Raw genomic sequence first — 19,060 nt, 5'->3', positions numbered from 1 at the left:
AAATATCATTACCAGGTTTGTCTTTGTTCCTGCCCCATGACTTGGCCCTAACCTACTCACTGCAGTAACTGAACACGATTCAGAGATCTTTCAAGAACCAAACTGCTGGCTCTTTCAGATTCGTGTCTTACAAGCTGATGAAATACCTGTAAGACAGCTCTTCAAAATATGGCTTTGGTTTTTCTTACAGTCTAGTCTTTAGGCTTTTCCTGACATGCAGCTCCTGACAGACCCCAGCCAGAAGCTGTACATTTTCTTTTAATCTATTCATTACTTCATCTCACAAATTTTTGTTTTTCTTTATTTTAGGTCTTGGTATGGTTACTCCTGTGAATGACCTCAGAGGATCCGATTCTATTGCATATGACAAAGGGGAGAAGTTGCTGCGGTGTAAACTAGCAGCATTTTACAGACTAGCAGATCTCTTTGGGTGGTCTCAGCTTATCTACAATCATATCACAGTGAGTACTCCAGACTTGTAACTGAGTAGTGCAGCTGAGTCCACAGGCGGCTGGATGAGGAGTTGCTTAAGTGTCTAGCACCATCTTTTCTTTCTCTCTCTTTCTTTCTTTCCTTTTTTTCTTAAGATTTATTTATTATATATCTGAGTACACTGTAGCTGTCTTCAGACACACCAGAAAAGGGCATCATATCTCATTACAGATGGTTGTGAGCCACCATGTGGTTGCTGGGAGTTGAACTCAGGACCTCTGGAAGAGCAGTCAATGCTCTTAACCACTGAGCCATTTCTCCAGCCTAGCACCATCTTTTCTTACATAGCTTAATAAATCTTAGAATACTCTCTCTTTGCATTTCTTGCTGCAGAACATAAGAATTGACACATGTGGGTTAAAAGTTATTAGAGTAGTTTTAAAAAACATCTTTCTAACCTAATTAATAAGTTTACCAAATTATAAGCCATTCCTAAAATTCATTTATGACTTACAAATCTAAGAATAACAATACTTTCTTCCTGACTCTGGTCAAAGCCTTCTCTGCCTATGTGTGGCTTGTCAGCTACTCCAGTTTTTGTACTGTTTCCCATCATTATCAGGGTCTCTCTGTCCCCTTCATTTTTGTGACAGATGTTACTGGCTGTCTGCTTTCTCTGTACTGACCCATTGTTCCAGTTCAGGTTGTGTGAGGGAACAGCATGAGCCCTGCCTTGTGTATGGATCCTCTCATGTTCTAACCAATCAGCCCATTCTTCACTTTCTCTTTTGTCTAGCTTGCTTTCATGACCCATCATCTTAGAAGTGCTCTTTGCTGGGTTTATACTGTCTGAATTCAGTCCCTGGAACCCACACGGTGGAAAGGAAGGAAGGATTCCTTCAAGTTGTTCTCTAGCCTACACAGGTGCTATGGTACATGACCATATTCACCTATTCATATTCATACATGAATGAATGAAAGAAAAATGAAATTCAGGATTGTTCTTGACTGTTTGAATGCTAGTGTGAGCTACATGTGACTGTCTCATAAACAAATATATAAGTCTTGCTTTTGAGTAATCACCTTCATCATTTCACAGAAGATTACAGGAATTCATACTGTCTCTAGCTACGGTTCTGTTCTGTAAACTCATTGCTGTCCTCCTTCTAGACTCTTAAGGAACTGACAGCTTGCTTTCTCTTTCCTTATTCTTTTGGAGACAGTTTCTCTTTGAACTGTTTTTTTTTTTTTTTGGCTTTAAAGCTTGTTTAAATTTCTTGTTGGTTCCCCCCACCCCACGGATTTTAATAACTTTACCTTTCATTTGTCTTTGTATTTTGAGACAGGGTTTCTCTGTGTAGCCCAGGCTGAACTCACTGTGTAGCCAGGGTGGCCTAGAACTCAGAGAGCTACCTGCCTCTGCCTCCGAAGTACTGTGATCAAAGGCGTGTGCCATCATGTAAATATAAATATAAAAGCTAAAGCTTCACTATTTTAAAAAGTTTATTTGTCTGTGTCTGTCTGTCTTCCTGTGTGTACAGATGCTCAGTGAGGCCCAAGAGTTGTGTTGGAGCTCTTGAAACTAGAGTGTTAGCAGGTTATAAGCCAGTCTGTGGGTGCTGGTACTGAACTTGGATCTTCGAGGATGAGAAGTCAGCACTCTTCACCGCTGAGCATCTCTCTAGCCTCCACTTTTACTACTTTTTGAGACAGGTTTTAACTTAGTATGTGACCCAGACTGACTTCAATTTGACAATACTGAATTTTTAAAATTATCATTATGATAGCTGCTTATTGTGACAAGCATACCTTCTGTGGGTGTTACAGAGGTCTAAAGAAAAGCTCACAATCATACAGTACTGCTCTTTGTCTTGAGGTAGCAAATGTTAGCAACTGCTTCAACTGCTCAAGCCTTTTCTTCGTGTACATGGGTGGAGGTTTTCCAGGTGCAAGCTTATAAGGAGTGCTTAGTTCAATTCCCTTCTGGGCTCAGAAAAATATGAAACCTGAAGTTGTGGTCTAGTGCTTTCCTCATTAGCAATGTGGTATAATCCTTTCTGCAAATGCTGGGTTGCCTCTTTACTGTCTGCTTGCTACATTCCTGTTAAAATGCAGCTCTGTTTCCATGTAGCAGTGACTGACACCCATCAGTGCAGTTGTCACTGAAGTGTCTGTCAGCTACCACAGCTGCTTGTGCTCCCTTTTGTGGGCCATGGACCAGGAGCAGTGTCTGGCACTGTGCAGGTATGCCCTAACCCATTAAATAGTGACTAGCCCTGGATTACTTTAGGGAAATTGTGAAAAAGAACTCAGTAGAAACCTTTGGTAGGTGAACAGCAGGTTCGGATAGTTTAGTTCGTTTACCACTGACCATCTGCTAGCCTTTCCGTATAACTAGACTGGACAGAAAGCTCAGTGGAGATTTAATGCTAATTGATTCTAGGCAGATGTTGTACTGTAATAGGAATAGGAAATGTGGTTCCCGGCTCTAACAGTAGCTTATTGTGTTCATCTAAGATGCTGTGTGTAATTCACCCTGTTATGAATGCTACTTTACATTTATAGGCCTCCCTCCCCTGTCATTTGTTTGGCATTGACAGAATTAAAATGCCAGTTAAATGTTTCCTATTCTGTCTGTAAGTGATTTGCTTTGTTATTAATACAGAGTTAAAAAAAAATTCAAAAAGTTGCCAAAAAGACTTTATTTTATTTTATGAACTAAAATCAGGGAGTCTGAAGAAGACGACAGTCTCCCCTTTTGGCTTTTTAAATTCTAGAGCATTTTTGGTTTTGTTGTTAAAATTTATAACATTTATTTGTTTTATCATTAGATACTATCATACCATGCAGATATTATTATGTTGATACTCAACAGGAAAGGGATATTAACAATCTCTGTGAAAAAATCAGTCATTGTGTCCTTTCTCTGGAAAAGGGTCAGGGCTTCTCTGCTAAGGGGATTTCATAGTGCTGACAGGTGTTAGGCTTGGAGAGGATAGATCGACTTAGATCTTTAAAGTTGTGTCAGATTTAGAGAAGCCTGGGGGAAGGGGAAGGACAAGTCAGGTGCCCAGCTGGGATATTGGGCTGAGGACCCTTTCCTGGTTTGTCTTAGCTGGTGCACAGGCCTTTCTGTCCTGAGTTAACTCTTAGCTCCTATACAACGGCACAGGTGATTGTCTCAGCTCCAGTCTAGACTCCATGGAATGTTAAGCTCTGTGGTGATAGTCTGGCCAGTGCCCTGGGTGTGGGGATGTAGTGTCCATCTCTAGCAGTCAGCCCACCCCTTCCTCCTGAGTTCTGGTGTGCTTGGGTTTTAGGAACGGCTGAGGGTCTGAGGCTGTCCATCATCGTTACAGAGGGGGGTAGACAAGGGCACTGAAGAGACTACTGCTGAAGAAATCTGCTCTGACGTGCCCTCTTTTCATTTGATGTCTGAATTCAATGTGTAATACATTTTGCTTTAGACTAAGAAATATTTTAAGTGCTTTCTATTAAAACATGTAAATATGTTAAGCTTACAATTAGAATTGACTATTCTTGTCTTTTGAGAAAGGGTCACACTGTATACCTCTGGCTGACTTGGAACTTGCTATATAGGTCAGGCTGGCCTCAGGAAGGAAACAGAAAAAAATGGAAAATCAATATAATGAACAAAATACAAGAAAATAACTTTATAGAAAAATAAACTTTTATAACATGAAAAATTGTCCATTTATTAGAAACCAGGAAATTAAGTCTTCCTACTGTCTCCTCTCCTCCCCTCTTCCTTTCCCTTTCACTCCCTCTATAAACCCTGTACCTGAGCTTAGCTCGTGCTATGGAATTTGTTAGCATAGCAAATGTGTAACATGCTTATGTCTAATCTGTGAGGACTTTTTTTTTAGACAGTGTTACCTAAGGGCTCCTGGACTCAGGGTCATTGTATTTTAGGTTCCCAGGTGCTGAGATCACAGACATGCTTCTGCATGCTTACCTTGTAGAGAGACACTTAAGTCTATCCAAAAAACCATTCCTTATCAAAATGAGATCTCTTTTTTTCTATCATAGGATTTTTAAAATTTACGTTTCAAATGGTGTCCCCTTTCCTCGGTTTTCCCTCCAGAAACCCCCTATCCCACCCCCTCCCTGATCTATGAGGGTGCTCCCCAACCTATGGGAGGACAAGGCCATCCTCTGCTACATATGTGGCTGAAGCCATGGGGTTTAGTCCCTGGGAGCTCGTGGGGGGGGGGGTCTGGTTGGTTGATATTGTTTTTCTTCCTATGGAGTTGCAAACCCCTTCAGCTCCTTCAGTCCTTTCCCTAACTTCTCCATTAGGGTCCCTGTTTTCTTCTTTTACTGGAAAAGATCTCTTTTCTTTCACTGCTGTTTTGGTATACCTGGGTACATTGTGCCTTTCTGTGCTGAATGAATTATATATAGAGAGACACACTGTGGAAGATGCAGAGAAATCAGAGGGTGATATTTTGGTTCGGGACTTTCAAAACTACATCAAACATTGAGGAAAGACTTTGCTCATTTGTGAATGTTACTGTCTCCCTTTGTCCTTCAGGTTTGTGTATTAACAAAACCTAACTGGAAACTTTTATCTATTCTATGTGTATGTGCCTGCTTGTCTGTGTGTATACTACGTGTATGCAGGTATCCAGAGTCTGAACTGGGGTTGGCTCTCCTGGAACTGGAGTTAGAGGTTGTTAGGAATTACCTCTGGGAAGTAGACCTGGGTTCTCTGCAAGAGCATCACCTGCTTTTAATTTTTAAGCTGTTTCTCTAGCTCCTTGAAAAATGTAAAAAAGAAAAAAGACATTGTTTCATTATTCTACTTCTGAGATTTGACACCATTCTGCCATTAGACTGGTGGCCAGAGTAACCTTACAATGACCCGTCAGAGGTTGAGTATTGAACTGGGTTGTTTAGCTTGTTTCCTATAAAGTCAGTTTTCATTGTGACCAGTATGTATCTGCTAAGTTAAGTTGCTGTACAGTAGGTGTTGGTATCATCCTAGCTTTGTGATAGAATGTATGCTTTAGTTCCTACCTTGTCATTCATCTGTGAGTCTGTGTCCTGTGACACAGGCAATTTTACCTCTGTAAAAATTACTTCTGTGCTGACTCAGGCATTTTCCCGTAGACCAGAGTGAACTCTGAGCAGGAACACTTCCTCATCGTACCCTTTGGACTTCTCTACAGTGAAGTGACTGCGTCCAGCTTGGTGAGAAACCCTTCTCTTTGGCATCATGTTTATAGTGATTCTATTAGATCCTTAAGTGCCCTCATGTCTCGTTGCAGAACCTAGCCGAACATACAAAAGTATGGCTAGTTTAGGAGGAACCTTTAAAAGAAGTTATAGACACTGTTTTGCTTTCAGTGTTTTCTAGTTAGGGTACCTTGAGGTTTTCTCGATATCTAAAGGTTTGTGTCTTTATTTGCAGGTTAAGGTCAATCTACAAGGAGATATAGTAGATCGTGGAAGTACTAACCTCGGAGTAAACCAGGCTGGCTTCACTTTGCATTCTGCAATTTATGCTGCACGACCAGATGCCAAGTGCATTGTGCACATTCACACGCCAGCAGGTGCTGCGGTGAGTGTACCACACTGGGAGTTGTGTAGGTCTGGTTTTGTTTTTGTTTTTGGTTTTGTTTTTTCAAAACAGGGTCTCACTGTGTATCTTTGTCTGTTCTGGAACTCACTATGTAGACCAGGCTGGCTTCACAGTCACAGAGATCCATGCGCCATGTATGCCCAGCTTTTTTTTTTTTTTTTTTTTTTTTTTTTTTTGGTAGGTTTTAAAGCCCTCATTTGTCCTTGCTTGTTGTAGCAAGTTAATAAGTCTAAATTGTTACATATTTTATATATACATGCATGCATAATGTTTGAAGCTGATGAGATGGCTTAGCAGGTAAGAAAGTCTAAGAGCAAAAGAACCTTAGTTCAGATACCTAGGATCCACAGAAAAACTGTATGTGGTTGCATGCATGCCTGTAACTTCATCTCCGTGACAGGCAGAGACAGGAAGATCACTGGGTCTTGATGGCTACCAGCTCGGCTCTAGTTTAGTGAATACACTGTCTCAAGGGAATAAGGTGGAGAGCAAGGGAACAGGACCCTTGATGTTCTCCTCTGGTGCTGTACAGATATTTACCCCACCTCTACTCTCTTAGGTATCAGACACAGGCACACATAGGAGTAAAAAAATCTCAGCTGTTTGGCTTTTCTATTTAAAAAATCTCTCTTTCTCTCTCTGAGTATGTGTTGCTGGGAATAGAACTAAGCCTATATAATTCTAACCTTGAGCTATACCCTTGGCCTCTCGTTTGACTTACTTTCCCCTTTTCCTTGCTTGCTTGCCTGCCTGTCTCCTTCCCTCCATTCGTTCCCTCCCTCCCCCCTCCTTTCTTTTAAAAGATAGACTATTGCTATGTAGCCCTGGCTGGCCTGGGACTGTATAGCTACTTGTAGCAATTTTTTTTTTTTGTCTCATCCTACTGGGACAAGGTCTCCTAATGTGGTCTAAGGTCTTTGAACATATGATGATTCTCCTGCCTCAGCGCCTCAGTGTTAGGAATACAAGTCTGTACCATTGCAGATGAATATGTTTGTCTTATTTTTATTTTGTTCTTTTCTTGTCTTTTGAGACAGGGTCTCACTGTGTAGTTCTTGCTGTCCTTCAACTCTATAACTCAGGACGAGTTATAGATAACTCATAGACCAGGATAGCCCTGAACTCACAGAGATTCACCTGCTTTGGCCTCCAGAGTACTAGGACTAAAGCTTGTACCACCATCTTGGCTTAAATAAATGCTAAAAATTAGCATATTCTGTAACAAATTTGAAGGAATTTTAGGAAGCATAAAAGCTGGGTAAATGTTTGTTCATAGTACTGAGGGTTGAAGCTCAGGCCTTATGCAAATGAGGCTGTGCTCTGTGCTGAGCTAGTCTTCAAATCTTTTTTTCCTTTATATTTTGAGTCAGTTTTACTCGGTAGCACAGGCTGCTTTTTGAACTTGTGGTCATTGTGCCCCAGTCTGCGAGTGTCTGGGATGACAGACAGGTCTCCTCCATCATCCCTGGCTACTTCGAATGCTTTATTTGAGACGCAACTTTACTTCAAAAAATGGTAAATATTTTACTTAAGAACTTTACTATATTGCTGGGCATAGTGGCACACATCTTTAATCCTAGTACTCAAAGAAGAGTTCAAGACCAGCCTGGTCTACCATAGTGAGTTCCAGGACTGTATAGTCTCAAAAAAAAAAAAAAAAAAAAACCCAAAAATAAACCAACAACACTTTACTGTATTTATTTAAATAAACATAGAGGATTTATAATTATGTAATTGTCTATTTGTTATAAATTATGTTTTATGAAACTTTCAGATATTTTTCTCTTATCTACAGCCTAAATTAAAATGTGAGCAAAGCCTTAGCTCTTGAACCTTTTCCCTTTGAGACACAGTCCTCAGAGGGCCTATTTTGTGTTCCTCTCCCTAAAGCATGGCTTGCTGCGTTAGTAACGCTGGCTGGCATAGCATGTGTAATCTCTGGAAAATCCCAGCCATGCTTTCTCTCCTAAGTTTGCCCAGCTGCTGTCAGAGGCCCTGGAAGTGAAGATTATATCTAAGTTTATGGGCTCATTTTTTTAATGAGAAAATGAAATTAAACACATATCACTGTCATTTTATTTCTGTGAGGAACACAGTTGTGTGTCTTGAGTTGCTGTTTAACTGTAACTTTTCTTTGTCATGGTGACAACTTGGTGTCTAGGTGTCTGCAATGAAGTGTGGCCTCTTGCCCATTTCCCCGGAGGCACTTTCCCTTGGAGATGTTGCTTATCATGACTATCATGGCATTCTGGTTGATGAAGAGGAAAAAATTTTGATTCAGAAAAATCTGGGCCCTAAAAGCAAGGTCAGTAGCATCTCGTGGTGTTTTCAGGGGTAGCTCCTAGAGTGATGCGTCTTGGTGTTTTGTTCATAGCTCCCTTCCTTGTTTTTCCTTAGGTTCTCATTCTCCGGAATCATGGGCTTGTGTCAGTTGGAGAGAGCGTGGAGGAGGCCTTCTATTACATCCATAACCTAGTGGTTGCATGTGAGATCCAGGTAGGCCATTCCATTTAGCTGATAGCTTATTTGGATGTTTCTGGGGTTCGTGTGGATTTTCTAATACTTTTCTTGCAAGAATGAAGCTTTGAGCAATCCTTTAGCCATGTGAACTCATGATTTGGAAGTTATAAAGGATTGCTGAGATTTTCATTTCTAACTTATCATATGCACATGCACGCCTCACTTATGGAGTATTGGTGTGTGCTATAGCTTTATGCACATTCTATATAGACGACTCATTTGACCTCCACCATCCTTTGGAAAAAGCTAGAGCAGAAACCTAGACATGTTTTGCTTCTCAGTGTCAATATCCCGTATACTGCTCTACTCAGCCTGCAGTTCCTGCCGTCCCTGTCAGGTAGTACTGTTCATATTTTGCCATTGTGAAGAAAATCTCTGAAAATGCCCCACATGTTTTTCTGCTTCCTGTGGAGAGTGTATTGTTCAGTGTTCTCTGTGGGCATCTGCTCCTTTTGGTCTCCGTGGAACCAAGACATATTATTTGCTCATTTTTGGAAAGGTTCGAACTCTGGCAAGTGCTGGAGGACCAGACAACTTAGTTCTGCTGGATCCTGGGAAGTACAAAGCCAAATCCCGTTCTCCAGGGACTCCAGCAGGGGAAGGCTCGGGATCACCTCCCAAGTGGCAGATTGGGGAGCAGGAGTTTGAAGCTCTCATGCGGATGCTCGATAACCTGGTGAGAATGTTACTTACTGTTCTAAAGCTCAAATGTTTTTCAGAGCAGTCAAAATGGCTGTCTTCATGTGTATCTGAATGCTGTCATCCTAAAAAGTCTTGAAGGATTACTAGTTTATTGTTAGTAGGCCAAACCATAATAAATTATGAAAATATTCCTTTTAAAAACAAATAAACTTATTGATGGATTGATTGATGGATTGATTGATTGAGAAGCCAGGAGGATGTCCTCAAATTTGTGGTATAGCTGTGGATGACAGTGAACTCCTGAACCTGCCATCTGTAGTTCTCAAGGGCTGGATTAAAGGGTATACAGCTCCATGTCTTGTTTTGTGCAGTGCTAGGGTTGGAACTCAGGGTTCTCTATGTGAGTCAATTATTCTTCTGAGTCACAGTCTAAGTTTTATTCTTTTTTTCTTTCTAAGAATTTATCTTAAATTATGTGTGTGTGTTTGGGAGTTCGTGTGTGTGAGAACAGTGCTCACTGAGTCCACTAGAGGATGTCAGGTCTGCTGGAGCTGGTGTTACAGGCTGTTGTGACCCTCCCAACTTGGGTGCTGGGAACTAAACTTGGGTCCTGCAAGAGCTGTAAGTGCTCTTAACCACTGAGCAATGTCTCTAGCCCCTGAGCTATCTTTAAATACAACTTTGTCTTCGGACTTAGTGGAAACTAAGAGTGCAGCTTGGACAGCTTATCATTCTGGGAAGTCAACATAGGACAGCAAGCAACTCCAGGCAGAAACTAGAGCAGAATCCACGGAGGAATGCTACACTAGCTTGCACTCTCTGGCTTGCTCAGCACCCCCTCTTATACAACCCAGGCCGAACTAGCTAGACATGGCACTTTCTACAGCTGGCTGGGCCCTCCTACATCAGTTAACAATTATGACATGTCTCCAAGTTGACAGCTGATGCTTATGACACCACCTCAGCGTTCCCAAGCAGCCCTCTACCCTGCTCTTGTGGGAATATTTCTAGAGTACCTCTGTCACAGCCTCTGAAGAGATGGATATGGCTGGCATAGTCCCATGTGTCTCACATGATGAACTGTAGCGAGGGGCTCACTCTGAGACTGAGACTGTTAGATAAATTAGTACGTTTGTCTGATACATGACGTTACCTTGTGCTTTTGAAAAAAAAAAAAACCTGGTATTCGAGGGGAGTAGTGTATACACTGTGGTGTATGTGGGACAGCCTGCAGGAGACAGCTTTTCCTTCTACCACATAGGTTCCAGGGATTTATTAGCAAGCATCTTCATCTGCTGAGCCCTCTTGGTGACCCTCTATGTTATGTAACAAAATAGATTCAGCTTAATGATTTGAAACAGCACTTTATTATTTCCTTCGGCCAGTACCCCAGACACCAATGAAGTCTGATGGCTACAATCAGAGAATTAGCCAGGACTGGCTTCTCATCAGAAATCTCAGCTGGGGGATGATCTCCTTCCAAAGACTATTTCTTCATAGCTGCAGGATTCATGGGAGCTTGCTTTTTCAGAGCTAGCAATGTGACAGAGACGCACACAATAGGCACTGCTGTTTTTCTGTACTCCATGCTTGTCACCTGTATCGAATGCTAAGGCCTAGAAACAATTTTGGAAGTTCCGTCTGTGCGACAAGATGAGGGAGTTACGAGAAATGGGGACCCAGAGTCTTCTGGGCAATCCGTTTGCCTCAACTATTGGGTCCTAAGTATTGGATGGGTGAAATAAGGAAGTCACCAACTGTCTCTAAGGAAGTTAGCAAAAAAGTTGGCCCAGCAGAAGTGTGGATTATATGGGGCACATCTTGCAACATGTAGCAGATATTCATAAGCTCAAACTGAAGACTGAATTCAAATGTGCTCAAACACCTGAGAACCAGTTCCTAAGGTTCTTTAGGCTGTGTGTGTGCACGCGCATGTGCGCATATGCTCTCTCATGAAGCCAACGACTTTGGGTGTCATTCTGTTTGTTTGTTTGAGGTGGTCTCTTACTGAATATCCAAAGTGAAATTTTGTTTTGAGATCTGGAGTGTTGATTGCTTCTCCCTCTTTGAATCCCAGGGTTACAGAACTGGCTACCCTTATCGATACCCTGCTCTGAGAGAGAGATCTAAAAAGTACAGCGATGTGGAAGTCCCCGCCAGTGTCACAGGCCACTCCTTTGCTAGTGATGGCGATTCGGGCACTTGCTCACCACTCAGACACAGTTTTCAGAAGCAGCAGCGAGAGAAGACAAGATGGCTGAACTCTGGCCGAGGTGATGACGCTTCTGAGGAGGGGCAGAACGGAAGCAGTCCCAAGTCGAAGACTAAGGTGTGGACGAACATTACACACGATCACGTGAAACCCTTGCTGCAGTCTCTCTCGTCCGGTGTCTGCGTGCCAAGCTGTATTACCAACTGCTTGGTCTGTGCCTACCTTACTGTTCATAGTTAGATGATGTAGAGCAAGTTGGGCAGCTGGGGCTTCGGAGGCTTTGGGAGCTTTCCTTTCTGACTTCATTAACAAGCACTACCTGTGTGACTTCTTCCTGAGCCCAGAATCTACTTTATGTCTAAGCTAAAATCCCAGTTAATACTGTCTGCTTGAAACTGCTTAAGATACAAAGTACCTTTTCAGTAATTCCAGCTAACCCAACTCTACACATAGCAAAAGTACTAAAAACTCACATGCATTAGCCTAAAAGCAGGAGCTTGTCTTTAACTCAGCATCTGTCTGAGAAACCTTACAGTTCATTTATGAAGAAGTACTCATGACATAAACCTTATTCTTTAGTGTTGCAAACTCGAGTGAGTGCATTTGTCATGTTACCAAACCTGCTTTGTCTCTGGTATCTTCTTACGCAGTTTTCTTCTTATGGTTTTCTGGCCAGTTCTTCACTGACCTTTGTCCACGTTCAGCATTGTTGCCTGTCCTCTATCCCACAGCCTCCGAATGCTTATGCCAGCTGCCCTCTGCATGGACTGTTGCATGTGAGTAGATGGCCATGGTGGCGAGTCTTTTGACTCCTGCTGGGTGTGGCATGACCCAAGTGCAGCGCAGGCCATCCACAGGCACCAGCGACAAGACTCAGCCAAGGGTGCTGGGTTAAGTACCATTGTGGCTCAGGGTTCTCATGTGCTCTGAGATGCTTGAAGCCCGGTGCAGAAACATTCCTCTGAGGATGAATGGGCCATAACTTTGTACAGGCTAGCTTGGACAGGCTGCCCAGATCCTGAGCTGTTATGTTTCAAAAGCCCATTGCCACAGTCCTAGTAAAGGGACACTGCATGACAAGCTCAGGCAGGGACAAGCAGACAGGAGAGTGGTCTCCTTGTAAAAGTGTTTTTACTTTAAACACTTAAAAGAGAAAAGGGTTTGTGTCCTCCAGGTGGTTCTGGTGTGGTGAGAAGCCTCCATGCTTCTGAGCAGCTGTGTCCATGGGGTCAGGGAGCCTACATGGCTGTAGCTGGCCTCAGGGCTCGGGTGTGGGACATTCCTCCTCTCTCGTCCTGCCCTCCTTTTCTTCATTTGACTTACCTGTAAAATGGAGTGTACCTTGCAGACAAAAGCCCTGTTTGCTAATGTTGTGAGCACTTTGCTTTGTGGAGTCTTTGCACTGTGCACCTGCAGCAGAAGCTGTGAGCACTGGAGCTTAGCTTGAAAAGTCAAGTTACTTGAGGCATTTAGTCAACATGTGCCTCAAAGGGCCTGGTCAGCTTATGTCTATGTTTCTTACTGTTCTGGAGTAACACACACTCTGTGCACTGTGCCCAGGTTGGTATATTTTAATTTACAATAATTGCTATTTTCAAATGCGTTCAAGCTTCTGAGTGGCTGTTTTAATGTTTTTACTAAAATTATTTTTACTAAAATGCTGGAGTTATTTTTGTCTCAGAAGATAAGCATCAGTGAGTACCCACGGCTCCACGCCCATTCCACACTCCTTCGCAGTGGCTAAGCATTTGATGGTTTTGTTGCTTCCTTTAAACTCTTATGGTTTATGGCTTTTTTATTGCCTCTCAAAATTATTCTGAAAGGCATAACACTTGCAAGATGGCTTGTTTTACTGTTCGGTGCCTGCTTAGGCTTAAGTATTAGAATTGGCCAAAAATCTCATTATTTTATTGGAGAGCCAAAAATAATAATGAATAAAAAGTATAGCATGTGGACAGTGGGCACCGATATCTAAAACAGCCTTTGAAGACTCATGAAGTGCTTTAAGTTTGTTTGGGATATTTTGTAACACTTAAAAATTATTAAGTTATATAAAATATTTGACATCACCAAAATCTACTAGGTAGCTACTGTATTGGTGCAATACAGTACTTTTCTTGGGTTGGAATAGTCTATACTTGGTACATTCTGATGCTATCATTTGTTTTAATGTAAAACTTTGGTGATGCCCACTCTTGCCTCACAGTGCAGACTTTGCCTACCCCTGGGTAGGAGCATCACATTGCTTCTCATGATTGTCATCCCACGCTTCCAGTTGGCTTTGGTGTTGGGTGACTCTCAGGGCGGTGAACCAATGGTCTCTGAGGGAGCTCCTCTGGCAGGCCAGTGGGTTATGAAACCCAGCTGAGTCGGCAGCCTTTTTGCTCCAGACTTGGAGTGAGCTCTCCTAATAGCTCTTTCCTATCAGTCCTGGCCTTGAGTCCCATCACTTTTTTTTTTTTTTTTTTTTTAATGGTCACATCACACTTTTATGGCAACTCTACTGGGTGACCCAGGAAATGTGGTCATTGGTTCCGTCCTGTGATGTTCAGTGCATGATCAGACGTGAGATCATTTGGACAGATTGGATGCTGTGGTATCATTTACTGTTGTCATTACCCTGACTTTTCACATATTCTTGATATTCCAGTGGACTAAAGAGGATGGACATAGAACTTCCACCTCTGCTGTCCCTAACCTGTTTGTTCCATTGAACACTAACCCAAAAGAGGTCCAGGAGATGAGGAACAAGGTGTGTATTGCTGTCTACACTTGGTGGGGGTGTGGTAGAGGTGGGAGGGTGCTGTATGCTATGGGGCAGAGCGTGAGCCAGCCCAGTTGTCTTTTCACATTGATGTTTTTGCTCATAGTTTGGGGTCCCACTGTTTCTTAAACTTCTCAGAGAGAAGCTCTGAAGTGTGGAAGCTGCAGAGCCTGGTCTTAATAGGACAGACAGCAGCCCTTGCCTCTCAGGGTTCATTCAGACATCTGTGAGCTGTGTTTGGTGTGTTAGGCCATGAGATTCGTCAGCATCCACAGCCTCATTGAAAGGAGTGCATTGCAAAGATTTCCCATCAGCTTACTAAGTACAGTACCTTTGAAGAGCCATGAACAGTCAAGAGTAGTCTGGCCCATTATGACTGTAGTTCATCCTTCTCTGTGCAGTTAGCTAGTGCCCTAAAGTAGGTGTGTCCTAGCCATCCCACCGTCGTGGGCCTAGACAGAGGTGCAGTTTGCATATGGCCCGGGTCTTAAGTGTGTAAACAACAGGAGTGGAAGATACAGCTTCCCTTCTCTGTACTGCTTATGTGCCTTTTTTCTTCCTATCCTCAGATTCGAGAGCAGAACTTACAGGACATTAAGACGGCAGGACCTCAGTCCCAGGTTTTGTGTGGTGTGATGATGGACAGAAGCCTTGTTCAGGTAAGAGAACATAGTATCTCTGACATTAGTGGGTGGTGACTAAGACCAGAACGATGTGAGGTGAGTATTCTAGACCAGTGGGTGTCTTTGTTTAAAACCATGATAATACAGACACTTTACTTGAGTTACAGACCAAGTATAAGCATGCTGAGGGTGTATCCACCCTTCTGGCCCTGCTCCTTAGAGTGCATGCATACTCAAGGGCTCATAAGTCACTGCTTTGAAATGGGATTTCCTGTTATCCTCTGGGTACTTTGTAAATGCCAGGAGGCGGGTGGGCTACGGACCTTTGTTTTGGTGTATACTCATGTCTGCAATTAAGTGCTGCTTGGGATGCAGAGTGGGTGGGTGTGTGCTTGTAAATGTGCTCCACCCACATTTACAGGAGTTTCTGTAAAGCGACTTACATAGAGTGGCACACTGACACTAATTGTGTAAGTGGTTATCTCTGGAATCAAGATGCCATCCGATGCTTTCAGTCTCACTGCAGGAGTAGATGACTGTTGCTGCTTTTTTTTTCTTTTCTTTTTTTTTTTAATTGGCCAGCTATGGTCCTGGTTTCATGTTCAATGTCTGCACGTACCACTGTTATCAACTGTACCGTTGACAACTGCCCCTGCTGCATGCTCTTAGTTGGCTTTATCCTGTCTTCTCGGTTGATATTTTTAAGGCTGGGCCTGGTGTGCTCTGATGACTCAGTTTACTGTTGCAGGACGCACCCCTCTCTGACTGTACGGAAACTATCGAAGGGCTCGAGCGTACAGAGCAGACCTTTAGTCCCGCTAAATCTGTCTCTTTTAGAAAGGTACTCACTGCCCTGTCCTTACCTACCTATTGGTCCACAGTGCTCTTCTCCCTTCCCTCCCCCACTAGCTTCCCTCTACTGCACTGTCTTAGTTATGAAGCAGCTTGACAAGGATCTCTAAGTCCTCTGAGATTGTAGAGAAGGTGTGCTCTGCCCATTGTCTTTCTTAAAAACAACTTTTAGCATTCTAAGTTTTTACTTGTAATGGCTCACTGGAGCCTCATGGTACATTTCTGAAGTTTTGAATGTGAACTTGGTTAGTGCTTGCCTTTGGCTTTCAAAGTTCACCTATTGTAAGTTGCCTCGAAAATGGGCATGTCTGACGGTCTCTGTTGGCAGTGGTAGCTTTTGTTGTGACCCTCTCTTGTTCAGCTTTGATTGTAGTAGTTGGAAGCCAGTTAAGGATTGCCTTTCAGAAATATGAGAAACAAAACATAGTTGTTTGTGTTAACCCTTATAAATTAAATGCATTTATTTTTAATGTTAAATAAAACCTGGCTGAGGTACGAGCAGAGGGTTCAAGGCCACCCTGGTTTATAGAGGGAGATTTGACTCAAACAAAGGAGTAAGGCACAGCCAGCAGTCCAGGGCTTGCAGTGAGGCTCTTTCTCAAAAAATAAGATAGATAAGTAAATAAATCAAAAAAAAAAAAAAAAAAAAAAAAAAACAAATTTGGCTAATTCATGGTTCAGAGCTTGAAGTTGGGTATTTCCAGGCTCACTTCAGTCTCCATACTGGCTTTGAAATTCAAGTATTGTTTTAAAGCTTATCTGATTGCCAGATAGAATTAAATATATATTGTGATCCTCAGTTCCTGTCTGGAGACACTCCTGGCAACATTATTCTACATATTTATCCATTAGATGAGTTTTGTCTTCCTATTTTATATTCATTTCTACTTACCATTTGAAGGAATTTGTCAGAGAACAGGAGAAGGGATGCTCTTTACCCTTCAGCTTGCCTTTCCTCTTGCTCCTTTTGGCCATACATCCTGTGATCCTCTAACTTAATAATAGTCTTTATCTGCTGTATGCGAAGTTCTGTATGGTCTGCACACCCCATATGCTAGTCTGTGGTCTGATCCTCTTGCTCTGTGGGCTGCAGCAGAGTCACAGTGATAGTTGCTGTGCTGTTTTTGGGTCTTGGGCATTTCGTAGGTTTTGACTTGTTAGCAATTTGGAGAGCATCAGTGTGGCCAGCTCCTTTAGAAGATGCATTTCAGGTTGGCTCCATCCGATGGTAGCTTTATTTTTTGTTGCTAGCACTATTCAGATGTGAGCAGGTCACCTGGGTATTTCAGGGTATGTCTGCACAGGTTTGTGTCCGTACCCAGAAGAACACAGTGTGGGCCAACCCTATCTATCTTTTTTGAGTTGGGGAGCATCTTGGGATGTGGGTGCAACACAGGGCCTCTTAGGACAGGCAGGCAGACTTCCACTCAACTACGCACCTAGCTCGTATGAAAGTTATTACTCCAGCTTCTTACAAATGCAAGTTTCCTCATTAGTTACTTCTCTTGTTGGGGCAACAAAATATCTGACAAAAGCAGCTTCAGAAAGGAAGGGTTTACTTGGCTCAGTGCACAACAGTCCTTGTCCTAAGCACTCCCTCCCAGCAGGACAGGCACAGGCACACTTGCATCTCTTGAGGACCTTAGAAACAGAATTTTGAGACATGACAACTTGTGGTTTTGGGGGAAGAAATTGCTTAGTGTTGGGCTTTCTTTCATTGCTAATGGCTGCTCACACAATGCTTTCCCTTGGTGGAGGAGATGCTAGAGCCTTTTCCACTTGAGTGTTGCACAGCACGTGGAAGCTGTCAAAATCTGGGCCGCCCTCTGGATTTTATTGCAAGAGCGTTAAGTGGTAGAGACAAGAGACAAGGGTATTAAGGAAGTGTATGTTGACATCTTCCCAGGGAAGGAATCTGCAGTCCAGTATGTATTGTGAGCTTTTCTGTATCTTCAGGTACTTCACTCTGGCTTGCTTTTCATGCTGTTTGGCAGAAATGCCAAGGGGAGTAAGCCTGTCTCGTGGAACCTCTGACCTTATGAGTACCTAGTGTGTTCATGGCCCAGCACTATGAAAGTCAGGTCTGAGTGTCTGTGTCTTTGTGTGTTTCTCTCCCCCGCCCCTGACAGTTTAATGAAGAGTTTTTGGTTTTGTTTTTTAATATACATTAGGTGAAAATCTTGGCAGCTGTGAGGAGGGGAGAGAGAGAAAGTCATGCTTTTTAAGTTAAGATGGAACAGAAATAGCTTGTTAGAAAAAGAAAGCACTTGTACGAGTGGATGTGGGTGAGTGAAGAGCCTAAAAAACACCTCAAGTTTTTACAGATGAACACCTGCTGTTCTGAGAGGTCTGGTCACTAATCCAGATGTACACACAGTTTGTTTCAGTTGGAGGCCTTAATCAGGTACAGAAATAGCTACTGGGTCTCTGTATTGCTTGGAGTTTCTATTGGGCAGCCAGGAGTGCTGATACCAAGCTTTAATGATCCTGCCTTTCTAGTCCTGGCTTCTGTACTCACTGGGGTTTGACTCAGTCAGAGGCTGCCTGACATGTGTTTGCAGTTGGTGACACCTTGGCTGGTGGAAGGTCTATGTGCTTGAGGGCCAGCTGATCCAACATGGGGACTTGACAGTGGCTGTCTGCTGTCATTTGATTACATGAACTTGGACATGCTTCTCAGTCCTGATCCCTCATTTTGCTGTGAGCAATGGTGGCCAGCATACTGCTCTGTTTATTGCATGGAGGGTCTTGTTAATCGGATCTTTTTGTGGATATTAAGGCTGAGTGTGGCTTTTGGACAGGAAGAGGCGTGTGTCAACCAGCATTATCAAGTGAAAATTCAGATTCCTTTCTGTCTTGCAGCGGCTGAACTACTCATAAGTGAAAAGCCAGTCAGTCATTCTTAGGTCAGACCTGAGGGAGGGTCCCTTCTTCATGAGTCTCCAGGCTCTTCAGCAAAGCCGCCTGTTCACCATGCTTGCCCTTCTTTCTTGGGGGCTGGAGGGGGGGGTTGTCACCATTTACACATGGGGTACTCTAAATACTTTGTCTCCTGTTCAGCACAGACACACACCCGCTTCTCCAGTGAGTGCCTGAAGAGTAGATGCTGGTGTGGGTTGACCGTCTAGGAACCAGTGCTGCTGACACTCACTGCCTCTGGTGCTCACCCTTGCCAGTGTGTGGCCTGTGGCTCCAGGCCTACATCTGAATGATTTGGGGTTTCTTGTTTCATAAGCTGTCATTTAGTCATGTGCATGTTTATGTTTTCTGGGTTGTGTTCTAAAGGACTTGAGGGACACTTTCCTCCCCGTGTGGGATGGGGTAGGCTGGCCTCAGGCTTCCGCCTGGCCATTGTTCCTTTTCAGTATGCCAGTGTTTGGCAGGAGAGCTGCATTGGTGCTTTGCTTGCT

At 43.1% G+C, this 19,060-nt stretch overlaps 1 protein-coding gene across 8 annotated transcripts in view; it reads left to right on the top strand.

Annotated features, from left to right (window-relative positions):
* Positions 1-19,060, top strand: part of ADD1 (adducin 1) — a gene marked incomplete at its 3' end in the record, with an annotated part of 54,422 nt that overhangs the window by 27,395 nt on the left and 7,967 nt on the right. For 2 of the 8 annotated variants that reach the window (XM_080926613.1, XM_080926617.1), the window contains exons 4-13: positions 310-461; positions 5,566-5,646; positions 5,867-6,016; positions 8,199-8,342; positions 8,435-8,533; positions 9,057-9,233; positions 11,277-11,528; positions 14,062-14,163; positions 14,745-14,834; positions 15,547-15,639. In XM_080926613.1, the coding sequence (XP_080782739.1) occupies positions 310-461; positions 5,566-5,646; positions 5,867-6,016; positions 8,199-8,342; positions 8,435-8,533; positions 9,057-9,233; positions 11,277-11,528; positions 14,062-14,163; positions 14,745-14,834; positions 15,547-15,639 (1,340 nt within the window). Of the gene's footprint in view, positions 1-309; positions 462-5,565; positions 5,647-5,866; positions 6,017-8,198; positions 8,343-8,434; positions 8,534-9,056; positions 9,234-11,276; positions 11,622-14,061; positions 14,164-14,744; positions 14,835-15,546; positions 15,640-19,060 lie in introns of all 8 variants that reach the window. The other 6 variants (XM_080926612.1, XM_080926616.1, XM_080926615.1 and 3 more) reach the window with 3 other exon arrangements.

Source organism: Micromys minutus, assembly GCF_963924665.1.
Source record: "Micromys minutus genome assembly, chromosome: 1".
Lineage (NCBI taxonomy): Eukaryota > Metazoa > Chordata > Mammalia > Rodentia > Muridae > Micromys > Micromys minutus.
This window is presented reverse-complemented; position numbering and strand designations above follow the sequence as displayed.